Source organism: Gavialis gangeticus, unplaced genomic scaffold (assembly GCF_001723915.1).
Source record: "Gavialis gangeticus isolate Ggan-Ray unplaced genomic scaffold, GavGan_comp1, whole genome shotgun sequence".
Lineage (NCBI taxonomy): Eukaryota > Metazoa > Chordata > Crocodylia > Gavialidae > Gavialis > Gavialis gangeticus.
The window spans coordinates 80,247,622-80,267,288 of NW_017729022.1; the positions used below are offsets into that span (position 1 = coordinate 80,247,622).

Genomic DNA, 19,667 nt, shown 5'->3' on the forward strand with positions numbered 1-19,667 from the left:
CAGATGTTGTGCTTCTGTGGCTGAGGTTCAGAAAATACAGTTATTACTAACAGCTATCATTTAAAGGAAATCTTTCGTAGACATCTGATAAATAAGACTTGATACATATTTTACATGATACCTTTGAGTGCACACACTTCCCATATAGACCTATCCCACAAAAGTAAAATGTAAAACTGACCACTTAAAAAAGTAATTTATTGACAAACTATGTGCAAGTCTTTCACACTATTAATTTTATTTACAGTAGTAACATACATACATTGGATGTTAATGTTAAGTTTCTATTTCTCCAACCAGTTTGTACTAAATATCTTTTCCCCTCTATTTTGTGTCAGTTTCACTGGATACTAGAAGATTTGTTCAAGATTTCTAAAGCCTATTTCCTGATTGTTAAAAAGCTTTAAGTTAAATTTCTGAAGAGACGCCAAGATTTTCATTTCTGCAGATGTGGGTTTTCGAGGAAGAAAGCTTCTTACATCAGGTTATTTGTACAATGCACAGTAGGTACAGTTCAAAATCAATTCAAAACCCAATGGCAAAAAAAGATCCAAAAGCACTAAATCTCTGCCTACACTGGGATTCTTTCCCTAATTTTCCCATCACTTCTTTGACTGATGGGAGCAAGGCAAGAGTGTTAGCGCACACAGTGCCAGTGACTGCTTTGCGTTTGCCACAGTAATTAAATCCCTCAGATTAACTCTACTTCATTCCTCAGATTAACTCCAATTCACAATGCTTAAAAATACTACCAGGTGCCTGCCTACACGAATGCTCCCACTGCTCTACTAGAACTAGTGGTGGAAAATTTTAAAAGCCTTAACACATAACACAAGTATATTTATATTATAAATGTGTATTTGACGTAGTCCTCATGATTCAAAGTTGAACTTCTGGGATAATTAATACATTTTGTGTTAAGAGTGTATTTATTCAAGCTATATTATAATGTTAAAACCTGATTATTTTTTTTTGAAGCTGGCATCCGTAATGGCAAATAATGTTCATTTCTTTCCACAAATCATACATCAGGTTATTTAAAAGGGAAGTAGGATCACATGCACAAATCTGATATAGCACTTTGGAAAGAATTCAAGCCAGTAATAATTAGCATTTAGCTACTTGTATAATTGCTTGTGCAATAGTCCTCACTTGTGAGACTTCCTCAAACATACTGCACTCATTTGTTAATGCATGCTTCTGAAAGTTCACAAGATTCGTATATTTTCTTGACAAGTAGATTGTAAAATTTAATTATGGAATCTAAATTACTGCTTATTCCTTATGTCTAGTACAAATGTGCTGGAAAGTAACATTTTTACATCAAATGAGGAAGGTAAGAAGCAGAGGAACAACATAACACTTTAACAGTGTTAAATGTAAAGTGGATTTCAATTATAAAGTATAATCCTTTCATTGAAATATTAAACTGATCTGGTGGTTAATAGTAGTATTAAAGCTGGTTTCTATCCTACCTCCAACCTGGCCTCATATTTCCAGGACCACAGAAGGCACTTTTTCCCTCCTGATTTTTACCGTGTGAATTTTCAAGCTGTAGAATTTAATGTTATATGTTAGGGAAAGAGAGGGACACATGCAACCCAAACAGTATTAAAGGTTTGCTTCTGTTGGTCTTAATTCAATATCAAGATACTGCTGAGAAACTTAATTTGAGCATTTACTTGGGTCGATACCTTGTTAACAGCCATTGTTATAAATTGGTTCTTCAACTGTTCATAAAATTACCAGGTTCATTGGTTTATAAATAGTTTAGCAGCTTAAAAAAAAGAATGCAATTTCAGTTAAAAGTTGAATTAGTGAAGAAACTCTGTGTGGAAGGAGAAATCTTATTGTATTGGTCTGATACACCAAGAATAACCATACATATATGGGCAGTAACATTTAACTTCAACAAACAAAATGTGCACATGAAAAATAACACCAGGAAGACCATTGTAAATATTTTCACTTTATCAAATAAGTAAATCTGTATGAAAAAAATACGTGCAAGTGTACTGGAGTCTGAATTCATATAGGAGACTATAATACATTTAAAAAAAAATCAGAAACTCATGTTATCCACATTTAGCTGTGCTAGCTGTAACCAGGAGAAAAGTCTATCATCAATTACAGTCCCAATTTCACATTTGCTGCTCAGACTACTTGGGTTGTCTTGGGGAAAAAAAGTCATCTAAATGCACAGTACAAGATTTCCCTCTCCCACCCCCCTCCTCCCAAGAGCAGTAATATAGTACAAGCACTCCAGTCTCTTCCATGCCTTTGCTCTTTCCAAAATTACTCAAAAAGGAAAAGAAAAAGAAGGGATTCCCCCCTCTCCCCTTGTCTAATTTATCCTTAAAGAAACACTTACTATCCCACAAGAGTTTCAAATTCATTTTTATTTTTAAATTCTGTCAGAACAGCTCTACTAGCAGATGGTCCAGGGCTTTGGTCCCAGAGGGGGAGGTGCTCGTACACCTGATTATCATCCCCAACAAGATAGGCAAATTCTGGTGCACATTTATTGGCATGCACCAGCTCGTTAGCAGGTCCTCTTGTTAGCTTTAAAGTTCCAGGCTAAATCATCTAAAGTGAAACTTGCTTATGCAGTTCAGAAATTTGTTTTAATGCTGCTTTCTTTTGAAGTTCTGGAAAAAAATGGGGACAAACATACATAGTTATATGGGAGACATCTCTACTGGGCCAGCTATCAAATTGAGATTGCCATTTGCCATGGTGCATGCAATATACTCGAAGAAGATATTTGGTACTCTCTCCTCTTCACAGCATTGAAACTTCTATTGTAAAAGCAGCTTGAAACAACACCACAAGACTACACTGTCCATCTGTATCTACGGGCAACTGGTTTAGCAAGCCAGGCGCTGGAACTTTAATGGTTCTTCCCAAGACTGTCACAAGACAGTAGACTTGGGTCTGATTTATTTGCACCAGAAAACTGGTAAGAAAACATTTAGAGCCATTTATTATGTGGATTAAATATGACTGTTTTTTGTTTGGTTTTTTTGCAAAGTACAGCATACTTTTCTGTCTGAAAGTCAAACCAACTGTCTTTACGTGAGCAGATTTACACATAGTTGCAGTACACATAAAAGTTCATAAATAAAATTCTACTCAGTATACAATGCCTAGCAATATTCAAGTCATCAGGGTCTCCACCCGTAAAAACATTGTGGCAGGTAGAGAAAGCCTTCACCAAAGATGTGTCTCTCGAATCTCAGCAATAATCTGACTGGCTCGCTGCAAGGCCTGCAGAAGAAGTAAAACAAGTAGTTAGCTTTTACAAAAATATACTTCTCACACAGCAACCAGGAAATTGTTCTAGCTGTGGAATGCTGAAGTTCAGAAACCAGATCATGAGTTTGGAGGCTCTAATCATGAAGGTCTCTAAAGTCCCCAGAGGGAGGAGTTATACAAGGATAAAACAGTACAAGAAGGTGCTGTCAAGACAATATCACACAGCTTGTCAAGCCATTCCCTCAACTCTCAGGAACCCGATGTTACAAACTAAATTTGAAACAGAGAGCTCTCAGTTTAACATAAAAGGACTTTTTTTTTTTTTTTCTTAAGGGATAGCAACAAGCCCTTTCCTTTGTTATAATATAGCCGATCCCCAGCCCTGATCTCCCCAGCTATCTGATCCTTCCCATATCACCTTTGAAAGTCTGGGGCACAGGCATCAGGGGACTGGGATCAATCACCAAATCTCAAGTTCCCTATATGCCAGCATGTTTGAAAGTCGCACATGTAACTGGGCATTTAAAGATCGGGCACATGGGAAACCCAGGATTTGGGAACTCCCTATGCACTGGCAAGGTGAAAGGGCAGGCATACCACCTGGTATCAGGGAGATGTGCCCTAGCAGACACAGGACGGGATCTGCGCCCCCAAAAATGTGCATCCCGCCATGGCAGACTATGAACGATTGGCATGGCAAGATGCATGTTTTTTAGGTTTTTTGTTTTGTTTTTGGGGGGGGGGGGCATGAGGGGGAGGGATAAAATTCCTTGCATCCTGTCATGTAATCAAATTAACGTCTACTAGTGGTTTAATATGCCACCCTGCCCTACCTCCTGACTAATCTCACAGCAATACAAGAAGCACTGATGCAGTATTTGCCACACCTTCATTTAGAGGAGTATTCCAATGAAAACCTTTTAAGAGAAAAGCTTTGCACTGGTCACCAAACTACTGTATCACCCAAGACCAGGGTCTTACTGTGTAGCCAGGGAAATGCATTCAAATGCTGTGAAACCCCATTTTCAAGTTTGGGCTGAACAACTTTAAAGAAATACTTTGGAAAAGCTGAAACAACCCTTACTATATTAAAACTGGCTGATAAAACTAAGACTACAGTCTGCACCTGAATTTCTGGTTTATTTCAGTAGCTAGATTAGTGAAATAATGAATGTTCCCAGTATTTCATTACTGTTTTCTTGCTTACATACTACTTCTTTTAATAGTAGCAAATATAATACAGGAAAAAACATACATGGACATAGATCCAAAAAATGCAACCAGAGCCGGAAACTACTGCTATATATGTAGAACCTCTGGAGATTTAATCAAGTGATAATTCAGGTTTGATTTACTGTTCCCAGAAGATTAGATACCTTTAACATATCAGCTGCTTCCTTCCTGCGCTGTGCCATGTCCTCAGATTCAGTCAGAAGGTCATCCAACAACAGGGATTTGTAGAGCTGTCCTACTAGTTCACTCTGAAGAGTGTCCTTCACGTGATTCACCAGGAAATGCATCACTGCCTTCGGCACACTGCAAGCCAAAAAGAGAGGAGAAAAGAAAAAAAAAACCTAAACCCATGAAACCAGGGCATTATTAAAACATTAAATGAGTTAATCTTCATGTTCAAATGCAAATAATTTGGCCTGAAGTGACGAGAGATATTTGCATATTAGGGTTGTGCGAAACTGCTGTGTTTCAATCTGGTTTCGGAGGACAGCAATTCCTTTTGGCGTTTCAGATCACTGTCCTGTTTCGTTTCGACCAAATCGGTTTTGGAGATTCAGCTCAGCTGAATCTTCTCCGAATCTGTTTTGAATGGGCTGCAAGGGAAGCTGCGCACTGCCCTACCCAGCCAGGCGGGGCTTGGGGCTGGAGGCTACAGGGCCCCAACAGGCAGCAGGACAGGGCTGTGGGTGGCTCATCTGGGGACGGACTACTGCCCTCCGTGAAGGTGAGGAGACCCCTGCACAGATCTCTGATCCCCATCACGCCAGGTTGTGGGGCAAGGAAGCAGCACAGAGTGGCAAGCAAGCCTGCTGTCCCTGCCAGGAGACTCAGCCCCACAGGGAGCAGAGACCTGTGCTGTGGTCTCCTTGCTGCTCCTAACCACCCCACGCTGCCCCAGCGACGTGGGTCTACGCAGGGCGGGCAGCAGTGGCGAAGAGACCCCAGCACAGATCTCTGCTCCCTGCAGAGCCAGGTCGCATGGCAGGGCAGTGCTGGTCCCCTCCACCCAACCTAGCTCCACAGGGAGCAGAAATCTGGGGCTGCATGGGGCAGGCAGCGGTGAGGAGACGACCCAGGAAGGGATCTCTTCTCCCTGGGGAGCCAGGTTGCACAGCAGGGATTGCCCAGCTCCTTGTTCCATTTTCCAGCCGCCGGTTCAATTCCCCCAGCTCTTCCCGGGGCACGTGGGCCCCTGGATCAGCGCGCCATATTTCAGCAGGCTGGAGCCAGCAGCAGCACCACAGTCTTCCCAGCGCTCTGCATGGCCTGTGCCAAGCAGCTGCCACTGTCTCCAGCCTTCAGTGGCAGCCTGCTGAAACCCTGCGTGCAAATCAGGGGCCACACCCTCCAGGAAGAGCTGAGGGAAGTGATCAGAGAGCTAGATGTCAAAATCAGAGTACTCCCTCCCCCACTCTTTCCCCTCTCTCTTCTTAGGTTTTTATTTCCCTGCAAACTCAGCTCCAAAACATTTCTGAAATGTTTTCAGAGCCTTGTGTTTCAATTCAGATTTGGTGTATCGTGCACCGAAATGGCCCAAAACACCTCTGAAACGAAACAGCTGCCAAAATCTCACACAGCCCTATTACATATTGCTGTAAGCTTAACTGCTTTTCCTAAATAGTTGCAGTGATTATATGCAGTCTAACAGCCCAGATCTTTGCCTCTGAGGCAACTTGGAGTGAGGTGGTTACAAAGAGGGTGGAGCTGAACTGTTCTCAGTGGTGGCAGATCAGAACAAGGGGCAGTGGTCTTAAGTTGCAGCAAGGGAGGTTTAGCTTGGATATTAGGAAAAACTCTTTCACTAGGAGTGTGGTGAAGCACTGGAATGGGTCACGCGGAGGTGATACAATCTCCAACTTTGGAGGTTTTTAAGGCCCAGCTACACGAAAACCTGGCTTGAACGATCTAGTTGGGGATGGTCCTGCTTTGAGCAGGGGGTTGGGACTAGATGACCTCCTTAGGTCCTTCCAACCCCAATTTTCCAAGATTCTATGACTGTACTTTACAGTAAATGAAGGGACTGTATGCTTTGTTCAAATAATAGAAAGCATAATATATTTTTATTACAGTAAGAACCAGCAGTCAATCAAGACTAGAAATAATGGTCACAAGCCTGCAGAAGGTAAATTCAGATTAGACATCAGGAGGCGCTATTTCACTGTCAGGGTGGCTAGGATCTGGAACCAACTTCCAAGAGAAGTGGTGCTGGCTCCTACCCTGGGGGTCTTTAAGACAAGGCTAGACAATCACCTTGCTGGGGTCGTTTAACCCCAGTACTCTTTCCTGCCATGGCAGGGGGTCAGACTTGATGATCTGCTCAGGTCCCTTCTGACCCTACTAACTAACTATGAAACAAAGATCAGGCCCCAGGAAGCCCAGCATGCTGAAACACTAAGAAAGCTCTTCAGTACAGGATAATAACCAAGGCCTTGCCTATACAATGGCTGTTTCTGCTGCCAAAAGGCATGCACACCTGCAAGGTCCCCCTGCAGCAGCTATGCTGGCACAGCATGAAGGGCATCTTGGGAAAGCACCCACCACTGAATGGGTCATTAATCCTAGAAGAGAGTACAAGGGTCTACATATGTCTTCTGCTGCTGGCAATCTGCCAGCTTACAGTTGTCTGCAGAACTTGCACTCTGCCCTCAAAATTATGTAGTGTGGACCAGATGGAAGGGGGAAGAGGAATGGACACGTTTAAAGTATCTAACAGCAAAAACACAGCTCTTCCAAAACAGATTCGGGGGGGAGGGAAGGGGTCAATTAGATGGGAATTGGTGAGATAATGCTATTATAATATATATTACTGAACTGCCTACAAGCCCTAATTATGGAACAGCCCCAATGTGCTCAGTACTGCGTAAACAAAAGGACCCCCCTGTCCCAGACAGCTCACAGGCACTTTTTTTGTACTGTCAGGATGCTGCAAGACCCTTTCATGGGTACCACGGTGCGACTGGGAAGGGATGCAGCACATGAATGTTCCTGCCTGCATTAGGGCTCTCTGATAACCTTAAAGCAGGCAGGAGTCCCTGGTCACGCCACAGCCCTTCCCAGACCAACCCTTCATGGCATCTCCTGGAAACAATGATGTGCGGGGCCAGTGGAATTATTCAATAAGCCTCCCTCCATTTGTGCTGCAGTAAACTGCTGCTCTATGAACTGTGGGAGAGCCTGCCTATGGAACTGATTTTGTGCTTTAGTGATTGAGTCTGTGCCCTCATTACAAGTAGGCACACTAGTAGCCTAAGCAGAAAAAAAACAAGATTACTGCCTATAGCCCTTAGTGATCCAGCTAGCTTACATTGAAAGTACCACTAAACTCAGGTCAAAGTTGTGTTTGGATGGAAGGGGCCTGAGGCAACACTGTGGTAAAAACCTCTATGCAGAAAGATACAGAACGTTCTTTTCAAAAACAGGCATTTCCAAAATATCTCTCTCCAGTAGATATTACATAGCTTTGAATGTAAGAGCAACTACAATGCAAATGTTCCCCATCTATGAATGTGGAGAAAAAGTGCATAACAAGGAGAAATCTTGTTCAGAATCATAAAAGGAAATGCAGCTCAACTAAAAGTACTGAGATAAAAGTTAAGTAGTAGTTGATTTTCATTGAGGATCAGGAACAAGTCAACTAAACTTTTCAATAACATTCCAGTGGAACACTACACAGCCTCTGCCCCAAAGACCAATAAACCTACATTAGACACAATACTGAAGAATTTTCTGGAGAAAACAATTTTGCAGTGGCCACAGTACTGGCAAAGTAACTTGATTTAACCTCCATCTTCTAGATTTTCTCTCTCTCTTTTTTTTTTTTTTAATTATACATAAAAAAGAGCATACATTGCTTTCTTCCTACAAAGTATTAATAAAATCATGTAGTCACTTCTCTGTTTTCTCCTTAGATTGAAACAGAACCACGATCTGCTTTAAAGGGAATAATGACATAAAAAAATTGTTGGCACAACTTGTATGTATGGCATGCTTAGATATACGCTTCTTCAACTCTTATGGCCAAGGACTGAAATACTTTAGCATAAGAACTCCACATGAGCTTCCTTAGTTGAATGGTTGATGGCTGAAAAGTTGAGTGTTTTGAAAGCCTGACTATACTTGGGGTTTTACCACAATCCACCTAACACTAACTGCAATGCCCTACAGCTGTAGGGCTCAACCTTTTGGCCTCGTGAGCCAGACGAGTGACATGGGGCTGCTCTGCAGGCCGGATCCGGCCCCACGCATTGGTTCCCACACTGCCTTGTGTTAGCCCCACACACCAGGAATTGGCCCCACACCACCCTGTGCAACCAGTCTACCATGTAGGGCCATGTTATCCAGTCCATAGGGCTCCACCTCACCTGAAAATTTGGCATCAGGGAAATGGCAATTAATGCTGCCTCACCACCAATTCTGGAAGCTTGCAGTGCAATATAATACGGATCCCAAAAAGAGAAGAAAGCAATACTAGACACACTGAAATAGTGCAGTCTTCTCCTTAGCAGATGACTTCAGTTTGATTAGAAATAAATTTCACAACTTCTACTCTTGCAGAATGATTATATTGTCCATCTCACTAACAAAACAAAGCAATATAAAAGCAACTTAATGCTGACCATCACTTGCTGCTGAAAAAAGTTTCATAGCTTTGGGAGATAAGAGTGCCAATACATAAAATATGCGGCATTACCTGTCCTGAATATTCTTTCGGACAATAAGGAAGTAGGATTTAATAAGTCGTTCAATCACCTCACAATCTCGTTGTTCACGGGCAGAGAGTTTACGTGCAACAGGTACAGGCTATGTAAAAAAGCAAAACACAAAGTTAACCTGTAAACACTGTTTAAAACATTTCACTTCTTTGGACAGCAGAATGTAACTTTCAAAGCAGAGGTACAATGCAGTACCCCTCCTCCCCTCCAAAAAAAAGCCCTTTAAGAGAAAAAAAGTAACATTTTTTAGTTGACTGATGTTCAATTTTTCACTAACTCAAGGTCCCTGACAGTGAAAATGCCTATCCATTCATTCCTGCTGAAACTGGGTGTTTACACTACCAATGACAGTAGATCATTTTGCAGCACTAGTGAAGTAGGAAAACTGTGAGAATGTAGTCAGTCTGTTTCTCCAGTTTTATAGTCTAAAGGTGCTAAATTCAAAAGAAGTCTTGTTTCCTGGATCTGAGCTACAAGGTGCAGTTACATCATCTCTCAACTCACCACATCCAACAGGTTGACAGCATACCCTTTCTGTGGGCTGGCAGGTAAGACTGAAACTGGTTTGGGCTTTTCCTCAGTAGACAAGTCTTCTGTTTTTGAGGGTTTTAACATCCCTCTCCAGCTGCCTGTACCAGGCTCTTGCGTTGCATCCCCTACTCCAGGGACAGCCTGCAAAAAGATCACAATACAAATATACACCAAAAAGTCAAAAATCCAAGACACCACAAAGGCAGTCTCCAGTGAAGCATATTATTACTCAACTGTGGGCAAAAGGTGGTGGTCTGCATCTTGGAGTGTACATCCCTTTCTGAGATTCAGTCCAGTCTTTGCTTCCAACACCTTTTCTCTCCCTTTAACTCTGGGTAGCAGGCTTGAGAAACGTATCCAATTCACTAAATATTGAGCAATGTCAGTGTGAACAAACTGACTAATTTTTTTTAAACATGTTTTAAATGTCTCAAGAACCCAATTTTCAACCTCAAGAGGAAATCAGACCCTCAACAGCTCAAGTCCCATCAAAAAGATCAGTGACACATGGGAGATTTTCTAGTTAAAAATGATTCAACTGTGCCAGTGTACTTTATTTCTTCTCAGTGTACTCCCCTGCACAGAATAAAAGTACCTTTCTGGGCTTATCTGAAGCTGTTTCAAGGAGCCATAGAGCTGAATTATTATAGTTCAATTTAATACCTTAAAAGTCCACAAGCAGACCCACAATACTTTTTGCCAGTGTAAGGCAGGACATGAATATAAGCTTCCTCATGCTTTCTAACCATTCTATCATTCCTATGATCCTATGTAGATAAGGTCTAAAGTACATAGATTGTTTTTAAAAATGGAAGTTAGGCTACTAAGTCATGCAGGAAGTTATGAAAGTGTTACCCTGCATCTTGGAGCAGCAGCACCTACAAAGACAGGGAGCAGCATCTTTTCTTTGGTTCTGTAATTTCTAGGTAGTACAACTACGAAGGGCTTGTATAATTATTTGATCAATTTCTTCAGTGCTTCAATTCAGGTAAAAACAAAAAGGTCATAGTTTCATAGTTTCTAGGGTCGGAAGTTTCTAGGTCCCTTTTAACAGCCGTAAGAACCACGTGCCTTGATGATCCCAAGTATTAAAATGTACATTGCACAGCTTTAAAGCTGCAGCAATCCATCTCCAAGGCAACCCCTTCTAGGTGGGTGAGTTTGGTTTGGCACACCAAGAAACCAAAATTTAAAATAACCCAAATAGGCAAAACAAAAGCAAAGCAAATCTCCCCCTAGGTTACTGAAAGTAAAGGACTGGAGTTCTTAGCCTGTGCAGGCTCACTTACACAGAAGGATCGACTGATTGACACCTCCCTTCCCCCCTCCCATACCACCCCCAGGTCTTGTATAGGGAATATAAAAAACACCTAAATGTAGACTGTGCATTAGGAACATAGGATGTAAAAGTATCTCAGGAGTAACACGCCAAATGTTACATTAGTTTAAATGACAGGCTACACTGGAAGCTCTCATTCACTAAATCCAAGCATTTCCGTTCCTCTCTATGCATCTACCAAACTGTACCTTCACCAAACTCATCATTTTTTCCCTTTCTATCTACAGCTAATTGGGAAAAAAGACATAGAAATTTACAACTCCTATTTGGATCACCAAAAGCCTCAAAATACAACTTACATTCTGCTCAAGAGCAGACGGAAAACAAGACAAACCTGTATTACTGTGCTTATGGTTAAAAAACTATAATTACCACAAAGCCAATCTTTAGCTTAAAAGGTTCTGAAAGCAAAAAATGGCAAATAAACTTTCCTACAAGTTAAAAACAAAGAGTTCAAAGAGAAATACCAATTCTGACCGACCAGTGGAACTGCTCAAGGTTTTGTTTTGTTTTCTTTAATGCTCAGCTACTTAAAAGCATGATTAAAGAGCTGGTTAACTATGTTAGTCTGAAGTTAGGCAGAACTAGGGCAGCGTGTGGGCTTCTCTAAGTGATTAACAGCATCTAACAAAGTGGACTGTCACTTATGGAAGTTCACACCTCCCTGAACCACTTGCCTGACACTGCTGAATGGCCAGGCAAAGGCTGAGATTCTCACATGCTGTGATCTGGAATCAAGGGCAGACCATCAGGGCCTGGGAGAGCATCTATTCACCAAGGCTCCCCCAGGGGAGGACAAGAAATAATGGGCACAAGCTGATTGAGGATCGCTTCAGACTGGACACAAGGAAAGATTTCTTTACAGGTCGAATGCCAAGGGTTTGGAACAGTCTCCCCCCACAGAGGCAGTACAATCATTCACCCTGGCGATCTTCAAAAAGCATCTTGATCCCTATTTCACTGGAGTCATCTGATCTCAGCAGCCTTTCCTGCCCAAATGCAGGGGGGCTGGACCTGATGATCAGTAAGGTCCCATCCACCCCTAACAACTATGAAACTATGGAGCAGCCCAAGCAGCACTTGAAAGTATGTGTGTAGGTGGGGGGAGGGTGCAGGAGGGAGAAGAGGCAGAGACTGGGGGAAGTTTGAGGGTGGGGGCTGCAGGTTGCAGGGGGGCAGGAAAGCTGCAGAGGAAGAAGTAGGCAGGGCACAGGAGAAGGGGGCCACCCCTCCCCTCCATCCACTGCTTTCCTTGATGTAGCAGTGGGGGTGGACAGGGAATCTAAGACAATCCTCCAATACAGTAAGATCTCCGTTATCCAGCATGAGTGGGGAATGCTGGGTGCCAGTAATGTAAAAATGCCAGTTATCTAAAAATACCCGAGCCCGGGGTGAGAGGAGCTTGCATGTGGTGGTGGTGGACGGCAGCAGCACGGGGGGATTGTACACGGCTTGCATGTGGTGGCAGCTCAGGGTGGTTGCACACAGCAGTGGTGTAGTGCCGGTTAATAGAGGATGCTGGCTAGCAAAATGCCAGAAAAACAGAGATTTTACTGTGGTTAGATTCCATGTCTAGAAAATTGTAAGAAATAAATCATTAAAATGATTTATTTCTTATAATTTGACTAGATAGAGAATCTAATTATTGGGAAATTATCTTATATTCAGGGTCATCTTTTATTCGTGTAAATACAGTATTAGTAGAGTAGGAGGCATTAAGAGAAACAACAAGGGGTTTAAAATGAAGCTTATGAGGTGTTCAGCTGATGTTAGGACTTCTGCTCCTAATGACTTCACAGTTTAGGTGTTAAGCTACCAAACGCAGCTCTAAATTAGTGGCCCCACAGGCTTGCAAGGCCCCTCTCAGAATCAGTCACTGCATTCTTTTAAAAATGAACAGAATCTAAGATAAGAGTATTTGGATACATGCAGCCACATAAAAATATATGTTCTGTATAGTGAACAAGAAAGCACCAGAATTCAGCATTTCCCCTGCAGCTATTGATACCATCCTGCCTGGTGCCCTAAGGAACACCCCAAACTCAGTGTCAATAGTGCAGTTTTCAGCTTTTTCAGGTGCTTGCCCCTAGCTCATTCTTACCACATCCAGTTATAATTCCTGTAATCAAATAGCTAGCACCTAAAAAGAATTCTAGCTCATTGCAAGCAAGGTTATGTACATGTTGCACCTAGTACAATAGGCACCAAGCGATTCTGCCTGTGAAATATGTTAGTAGAGGTGCACCGATACATTGGTCCTATATCGGATCGGTACCAGTATAAAGAAAATTTGCTGCATCAGATATCGGCCCGATGGGGCCAATAATTTGGCTGATAAATGCCCATGCTGAGTGCAGCCGCAGCACAGCACTCAGCCAGTGAGGACCACAGCTGGCAGCACGGAGAGCTGCATGCAGCTGGTAAGTCCAGTGTGGTGGAAGGGGAGGGGGCAGGGAAGGGGCATGGTGGGGAGCAGATCAACACCCCCCACAGTGAGGGAGGGAGCAGGCACTGTCCAGGTGGGGCATGGGGAGGGGGCAGAGGAGGCAGCTCCCACCCCAGGAGGGCATGGTGGGGCGGCATGTGTCCCTGGATCTGTGCAGGGTGGGGCAGGGCTCTTCTCAGTGGGGGCTGGGCTTGGAGCAGGTGCTGGTGGCACTGGGAGGATGCTACATCCATCCCAAATTTTGCTGCTGCTCTGCTCTCAGTGCTGCTGCTACCAGCCACCCAGCGCAGTCCTGGCTCTTCTCCAGCCCCTCCCCACACCGGCACCCCGCCTGGGCACTGCCTGCCCCTGCACCCCATCCCTCACCACAGAGGGTGTTGATCTGCCCCACCCCGCAACAGACTTACCAGCTGGAGGCAGCTGTATCAGAAAAATTGGATCAGTATCGGCTGATATGCCTCCTTAAATACTGGCCATCAGTATTGGCCCCCCAAATCTCTAATCGGTGCACCCCTATATATTAGCAAACAATTGTTGCGCATGGATGCAACACAAATGTAACAAAGCAGGTAGGATACTGGTGTGGAAGTGTAAAAAGCCATTATAGGATGCCTTGTACAAGTATGAACCAATTAGTGAGCAGGGATTAGGGACTTCAAAAGGGAGGCTCATTAAACAGAGCCCGCAAAATTCTCTGCAGGAAGCAGGAGACTCACATTTTAAGTTTGTCTCCTGCTCTCCTTTATTAACTGTTAAGACATTAAAACATGCAGTTTAAAAACAATACTTGACATGTTTGATTAAAGTACTGTAGGCTACTATGGAGAAAGAAGTTTCTGCAAATAATGGCTCTGCACACTTACACCATCACATGCAGCAAACAAATGCTCCAGCTGAAAACAGCAAAGGTTCTACCTGAATATACTCAGCCCATTTCCCGTCTTTATACATCGTAAACCAGTTGTTCTCAACCTTTTCTGAGTCAGGGCACCCCTCCACCACATTTAAAAGGTTGCAACTTCCCCATCTGAGAACCACTGTTAGTGCTGCCTTAACTTACCTCTGTGCTTCCATCTCCAGGTAAAACTGCCCTGTGTGCCTGCTCTTGTAAAGCCAACCTAGAAAGGGCTGTGGCACATTGCGCACACTCCTCCTGTATTAGCGCTCTGATAACCCTAAAGCAGCATTTCTTAACCTGTGGGTTGTGACCCAAAAGTGCACTGCAAAAATATATTGAAGGGTCATGAACAAACTTTATAAATGGATCAACAAACTTTAAAAATGGATTCTCCTTTAAAGGAGAAAAATGTGGGAAACTGGGTTTTCTTTTGCAGGCTGGCCAATGTTTACAAATGGGCCCTGGTACAAAAAAATTTGAGAACCACTGCTCTAAAGCAGACAGCTGACTTGAACTGTAGCCCTTTGCAAACTATACTCCCCTTCCCTTTCCTGGAAACAGAGGCACATAAGTAGAATTTTCCCCTGAACTTCTGTTTCCAGGAGGAGCTTTTTTTTATTTTTATTTTTTTTGAGTGGGAGGGGCAGGTTGCTGGATGGGCTACAGCCCAAGTCAGCTATGTCTGCTTTAGGGTTATCAGAGAGCCCTAATGTAACCAGAATGTGTGAATGCTACACACCTGCAAGCAGAGCAGTTTTATCTGGCTACTATCATCACAGAAGCAATGCCTGCATCATGGCACCCCTGGGGAAGGAGGGGAGGGTTTCTCACAACACCCCTGGGGGTAACAGCATCCTGGGGGAGAACCACTGTTTTACAGCTTTATGAGTAGTAATAGGCAGTCTCAGCACTAGAGGACACATGATCCAACAGACAGAAGACACTGAGCCAGTAGTGACACACATGCATATTAAGTTACTTTCAGCTGTGTTCAAGGTGCATCACAAGAACATGCATGCCATGCTTATAGAAAGAATCAGGACACACCTTGCTATCAGCCTCAGCAGAAGCAGCAGTAGCAGTTTCCTGGGAGGCAGGTGCTAATGCACCTGGAGGTTTAGTGGACTAAAAGGTAAAAAATTCAGGGAAAAAAAAAAAAAAAAATCAAATGAAGACAAAACCTGCCTAATACTTTTGTGCATTGTTCTCTACCGGTGTTGTTAACCACCCAGAAAAGCACTGGAACTTTGAGATTTGCAAGCAAGATGGTAGTACAAACAGAAAAAAATAAACAACCTAAAGGCTTTGAAAAGGAGCCACTAAAAAATAAATAAATAAATAAATAAATAAATAAAATTAAAAAAAAAGCAAAAAAATTAAAAAAAAAATCAAGCACTCTGCTTGGTCCCCAATGTCCATACTGCAGATTTAAAAACTATGCTTTCCAGTGAAATCCATCAAAAGCAGAATGTAACATGCATGATTATAGAGCACGGAATGCAAGCTCTATACTGCTTAAGGTTCCCAATTCATGTTGATTGGGTTCCCATTTCACCCTGATCCTATGCTGGATACACTTTGGCACTTCAATGAATATAAATTACAAATTGTGACAATTCCTACAAAGTTAAACCAATGTTTTGGAGACATAAACAAGTAATTTTGCATCAGTCTGGGTTTGCTCTACTTTTACAGACCACCAAGTACCTGTAAGTACCTGTAATAAGCTAAAAATAATGACAAATTGTTAGATGACCTTTTCCACAACTAAGCAGGATTTTTTCAGGCCACTTTGTTCTGTTTCATGTGAATTAATTAATTGCCCAACTTGTCCTGAGAACCTGGCAAATTAAGCCCACTGACTGTATACAGCTGAAGGAGCAGTAACTACACTGGATCCCTATCTAAGCATAAGAATAAACTCAAATTTTTTCTTCATTTTTTTCTTCCCAAGACAGCAATGTTGCACTCCACTAAAGCCATAAAAGGGACTTGTTTCCACACTGTACTTTATAAGCCTCTCCCTCAACAATCTAATACGAGTCTCTCTCAGCACATGGTTATGCATAGAAGTTATGACCCACTCCGTTTCACACTTACAAACACATTAAACCTCACCTAGGTAAATAGGATGCTTATGCACCCTATGCACATAAGACAGTTTATTTGCTCTTGGCTGTTTTAAAAATCTGCACAAAGCTGTATCCAAGAGAAAACATTCAACTCCAATTTATTCCTTCATCCCCTGAAATAAAATTAAGTACTAGGGCATCAGACCAGGGATTGTCATGGTTGGATCAGTTTGAAAAGCACACATTTAAGTAAATAAATACAAATGTATATTCACTTACCTTGTCTCGTGGCACGGTTGAAGGTAATTCCCGAGCTAACCTGTTACGCCTTTGCTCCTTTAAAAACAAGCCAGCAAAAACTTTGATTATATATCACTTTGTTAAGGTGCACTCAAGCTTTATTGCTTCAGGGACAATGACCTAAATCAGAGAGGATGATATTAGCATTATGTGCTGCATTTACTGTAGCTTATATTCTATACTATAAGGCTCTGGAGTAGGTGTGCTCAAGAGTAGGCCAGATCCAGGTCATGGCCCCATGTCATCTGTCTCACAGGCATCCCATGGGTCCAGAAATTTAGTGATTGGGAAACAGTGGCACCACTCCCTTGCTGCCAAACTTCTGGCCTCATGGCCCTGTGCTCTGGATGGGGCCTGGATGTGCACAGGGCAAAAAGAGTGGCGCTGGGCCCCAGGGCCCCAATCCCAGCAGACAGGGGGAGGTGTTTGCCCCCACCCCCTTAAGACCGAAACCTCTCAGGAGGCAGTGGTGCTCCACTCTCAGGACCCAATCCCAGCATTCAGGGGGGCAGGGAGGGTGTGGACCAGCACCATGCGGCCTTTCTGGTCCGCAGGTCCAAAAGGCTGAACACCACTTCCCTAGAGCAAAACCATAGATAGCTGAAGACAGGTCTGAAGGCATAAGTATTCAAAACTAATTGGCAATATTAAACCTCCACTGAATAACTGTTTGATGTGCAGAACACTGAAAGCAGAGCTCTTGGCAACTACACTCAAGAATTCAGCTTCTGTGCTAGAGGCACCTATTTAGCACAGGTCAGGTTAGATCCTCACAGTCCTCGTTAAAAGAACTGCATTTCTGAAATAAATCAGTAGAGACAAGCTTCTGTCAGTGACTTAGCTAGTTTGATCATTATTGCCCCAAAATGCAAGATGCAAGAAAACAGCTTGTGTTAGCTATGGAAAAAAAACAGCAGCTAAAGCAAGTCTGAGTGCATAAAGGGAAAGATGGGAGTGATCTGGTAATTAAACCTGATCCCTGACTAAACAAGGATAAAACATGACAACTTTTGTTTCTTCAGACATTGTACACACAGAGTCTTGTTCAGGAGGGTGTCAGGATTACATGCTATTAAGTAACGTGAAAGAATATCGTAAGTTTATAGACACTTTACAACCCTGTCCTCAGGCTTGTAATGGGATCAAACAGAGGTGCGCTTTGTCTACTCTGCACCGTATGGGCAGACCCCCTATAAGTTTAATTGCAGAATCGAGGCCATAACTCCTCAGAGCTTAGAGTTTTATACAAAAAAAATACAAAGAACTGAAACAGTAAGTGCAGCTAGGATGACAACATCTTTGGTCTTAATAGTCTGTAACCTCTCATAGTCCTAATGATTTGTACACAAACCACACTAACTAATTTGCCACCTGTAAGAAGTGTAATTAGCCATTTCCAATGTGGGTGTATATTAAACCATGACAGAATTCATTCTTGATAAGTAGGATTAAAAGCTTGTAGCTGGCCTAAGCCCTCCATAATAGATGTCAAGCCAGATGATGCTCACAAAAGAACTAGATGCTCTTCAGCTTCTCTTGGTTTAAAGACAGAAATGGTCAACTGCTCCACTTTACAATATTATCTTCTATTTTGGTAATAAATTCATGTAAGAGTGAAAAGCAAAATCCCTTGACTGATTATTTTATTCCATCATAACAAAGTAATTGCTGCATAATGGACATTTTGATATTTTTTCATAAGGACCAGTCCACTAAAGTATCTGTAAAAATCATACAGTTCTTCTATAAAAGGCAAGAGTGCATACATTTTCATTCAAACTTCTAAACATATTCTTTCGAAACATAAAAAATTATTGTAGTTCATGTGTCTTAATATGTCATGCAAAATGTTGAAAATGACCAACTACTGAACATTAGTTTCTCATCATCACCAGTCCCCTTGGAGTGATAAATTAACCAAGGTATAATGCATACTAATTAAAGAGAGGTGTGTGTAGACAAGATATGAACAGGCTGGAGGAAATAAGAAGCAGGGAAATCAGATAACTAAAAGCTTTAAAATACTCAAAATAGAATGTGATTATTCAATTCAGTAGCAAAGTCTTCAGCAGAGCAATAAGGAAAGATCAAGTTTTAGTGAGGGAGTCGGCCAGCAACAGAATTTAGGAAGAAACGATTCAAATGTTGTACTAAATACAGCCCTGGAAAACAGGCAAGCTAATAATGCTGCAAGTGGCATAAAGGAGAGAAATGGTAAGGGGCTTGCATGAGTTAGAAATGGACTTCAAGGGAAGATGTCAGAAGCAACTAAAAAAATCAGCCTGAAAGCAAAGCAGAAATGTCAGCATGTGCATCATCTCTTCGTAATTAAAGGATACCATGGGAATGAAAGTATTAAATACCCCTGTGGGGGGAGCTAGAGATAAATGTGTCCTTTACTTGTTAGGAGACCATTTCATGATTACGTATTTAAGATCTTTTTTCAAAAGGAGAAAAATCTAAAGTAACAACAGACTCTTGATATCTATACAGTTATTCAGTCCTCAAGAGAGAATTACCAATAAGCTATTTCTTTCCTAATATGCATCTCTTCTGATGAACAATATGTATTGCATTCTTTGTTTTGTGAGGTTTTGATTCTGTCAATAAGATGTAGAAAAAGATGCTAAAGTGGTATTTGAAACATGGAACTGGTATTTAAAACATACCACTACAATGCATTTCCTTATTTTTGAAAACATGATTAAGAAAGGGTAAGGAATGCTTCAAGCTGCTTCAAAGGAACATAAAAAGATGCCTTATAAAGACACTTAACATGTATAGCCTGTAATTAAAGATTTTTTGTATTATTATTAAGCAGCTAAAGGCACAAATCAGTTGTAAGAAGAAAAACATTTATGTTCTTTTTTTTTTTTTTTTA

At 42.0% G+C, this 19,667-nt stretch overlaps 1 protein-coding gene across 4 annotated transcripts in view; it reads right to left on the reverse strand.

Moving 5' to 3' along the window:
* Positions 1-181: 181 nt before the first annotated feature.
* DNM1L (dynamin 1 like) overlaps positions 182-19,667 on the reverse strand; it is an 81,189-nt gene continuing 61,703 nt past the window's right edge. For 2 of the 4 annotated variants that reach the window (XM_019515458.1, XM_019515457.1), the window contains 6 exons: positions 16,766-16,822; positions 15,462-15,539; positions 9,705-9,872; positions 9,179-9,288; positions 4,632-4,791; positions 182-3,267 (listed from right to left, as the gene is read on the reverse strand). In XM_019515458.1, coding sequence (XP_019371003.1) covers positions 3,211-3,267; positions 4,632-4,791; positions 9,179-9,288; positions 9,705-9,872; positions 15,462-15,539; positions 16,766-16,822 — 630 coding nt within the window. In that variant the 3' untranslated portion in view covers positions 182-3,210. The remainder of the gene's footprint in view (positions 3,268-4,631; positions 4,792-9,178; positions 9,289-9,704; positions 9,873-15,461; positions 15,540-16,765; positions 16,823-19,667) is intronic. The other 2 variants (XM_019515460.1, XM_019515459.1) reach the window with 1 other exon arrangement.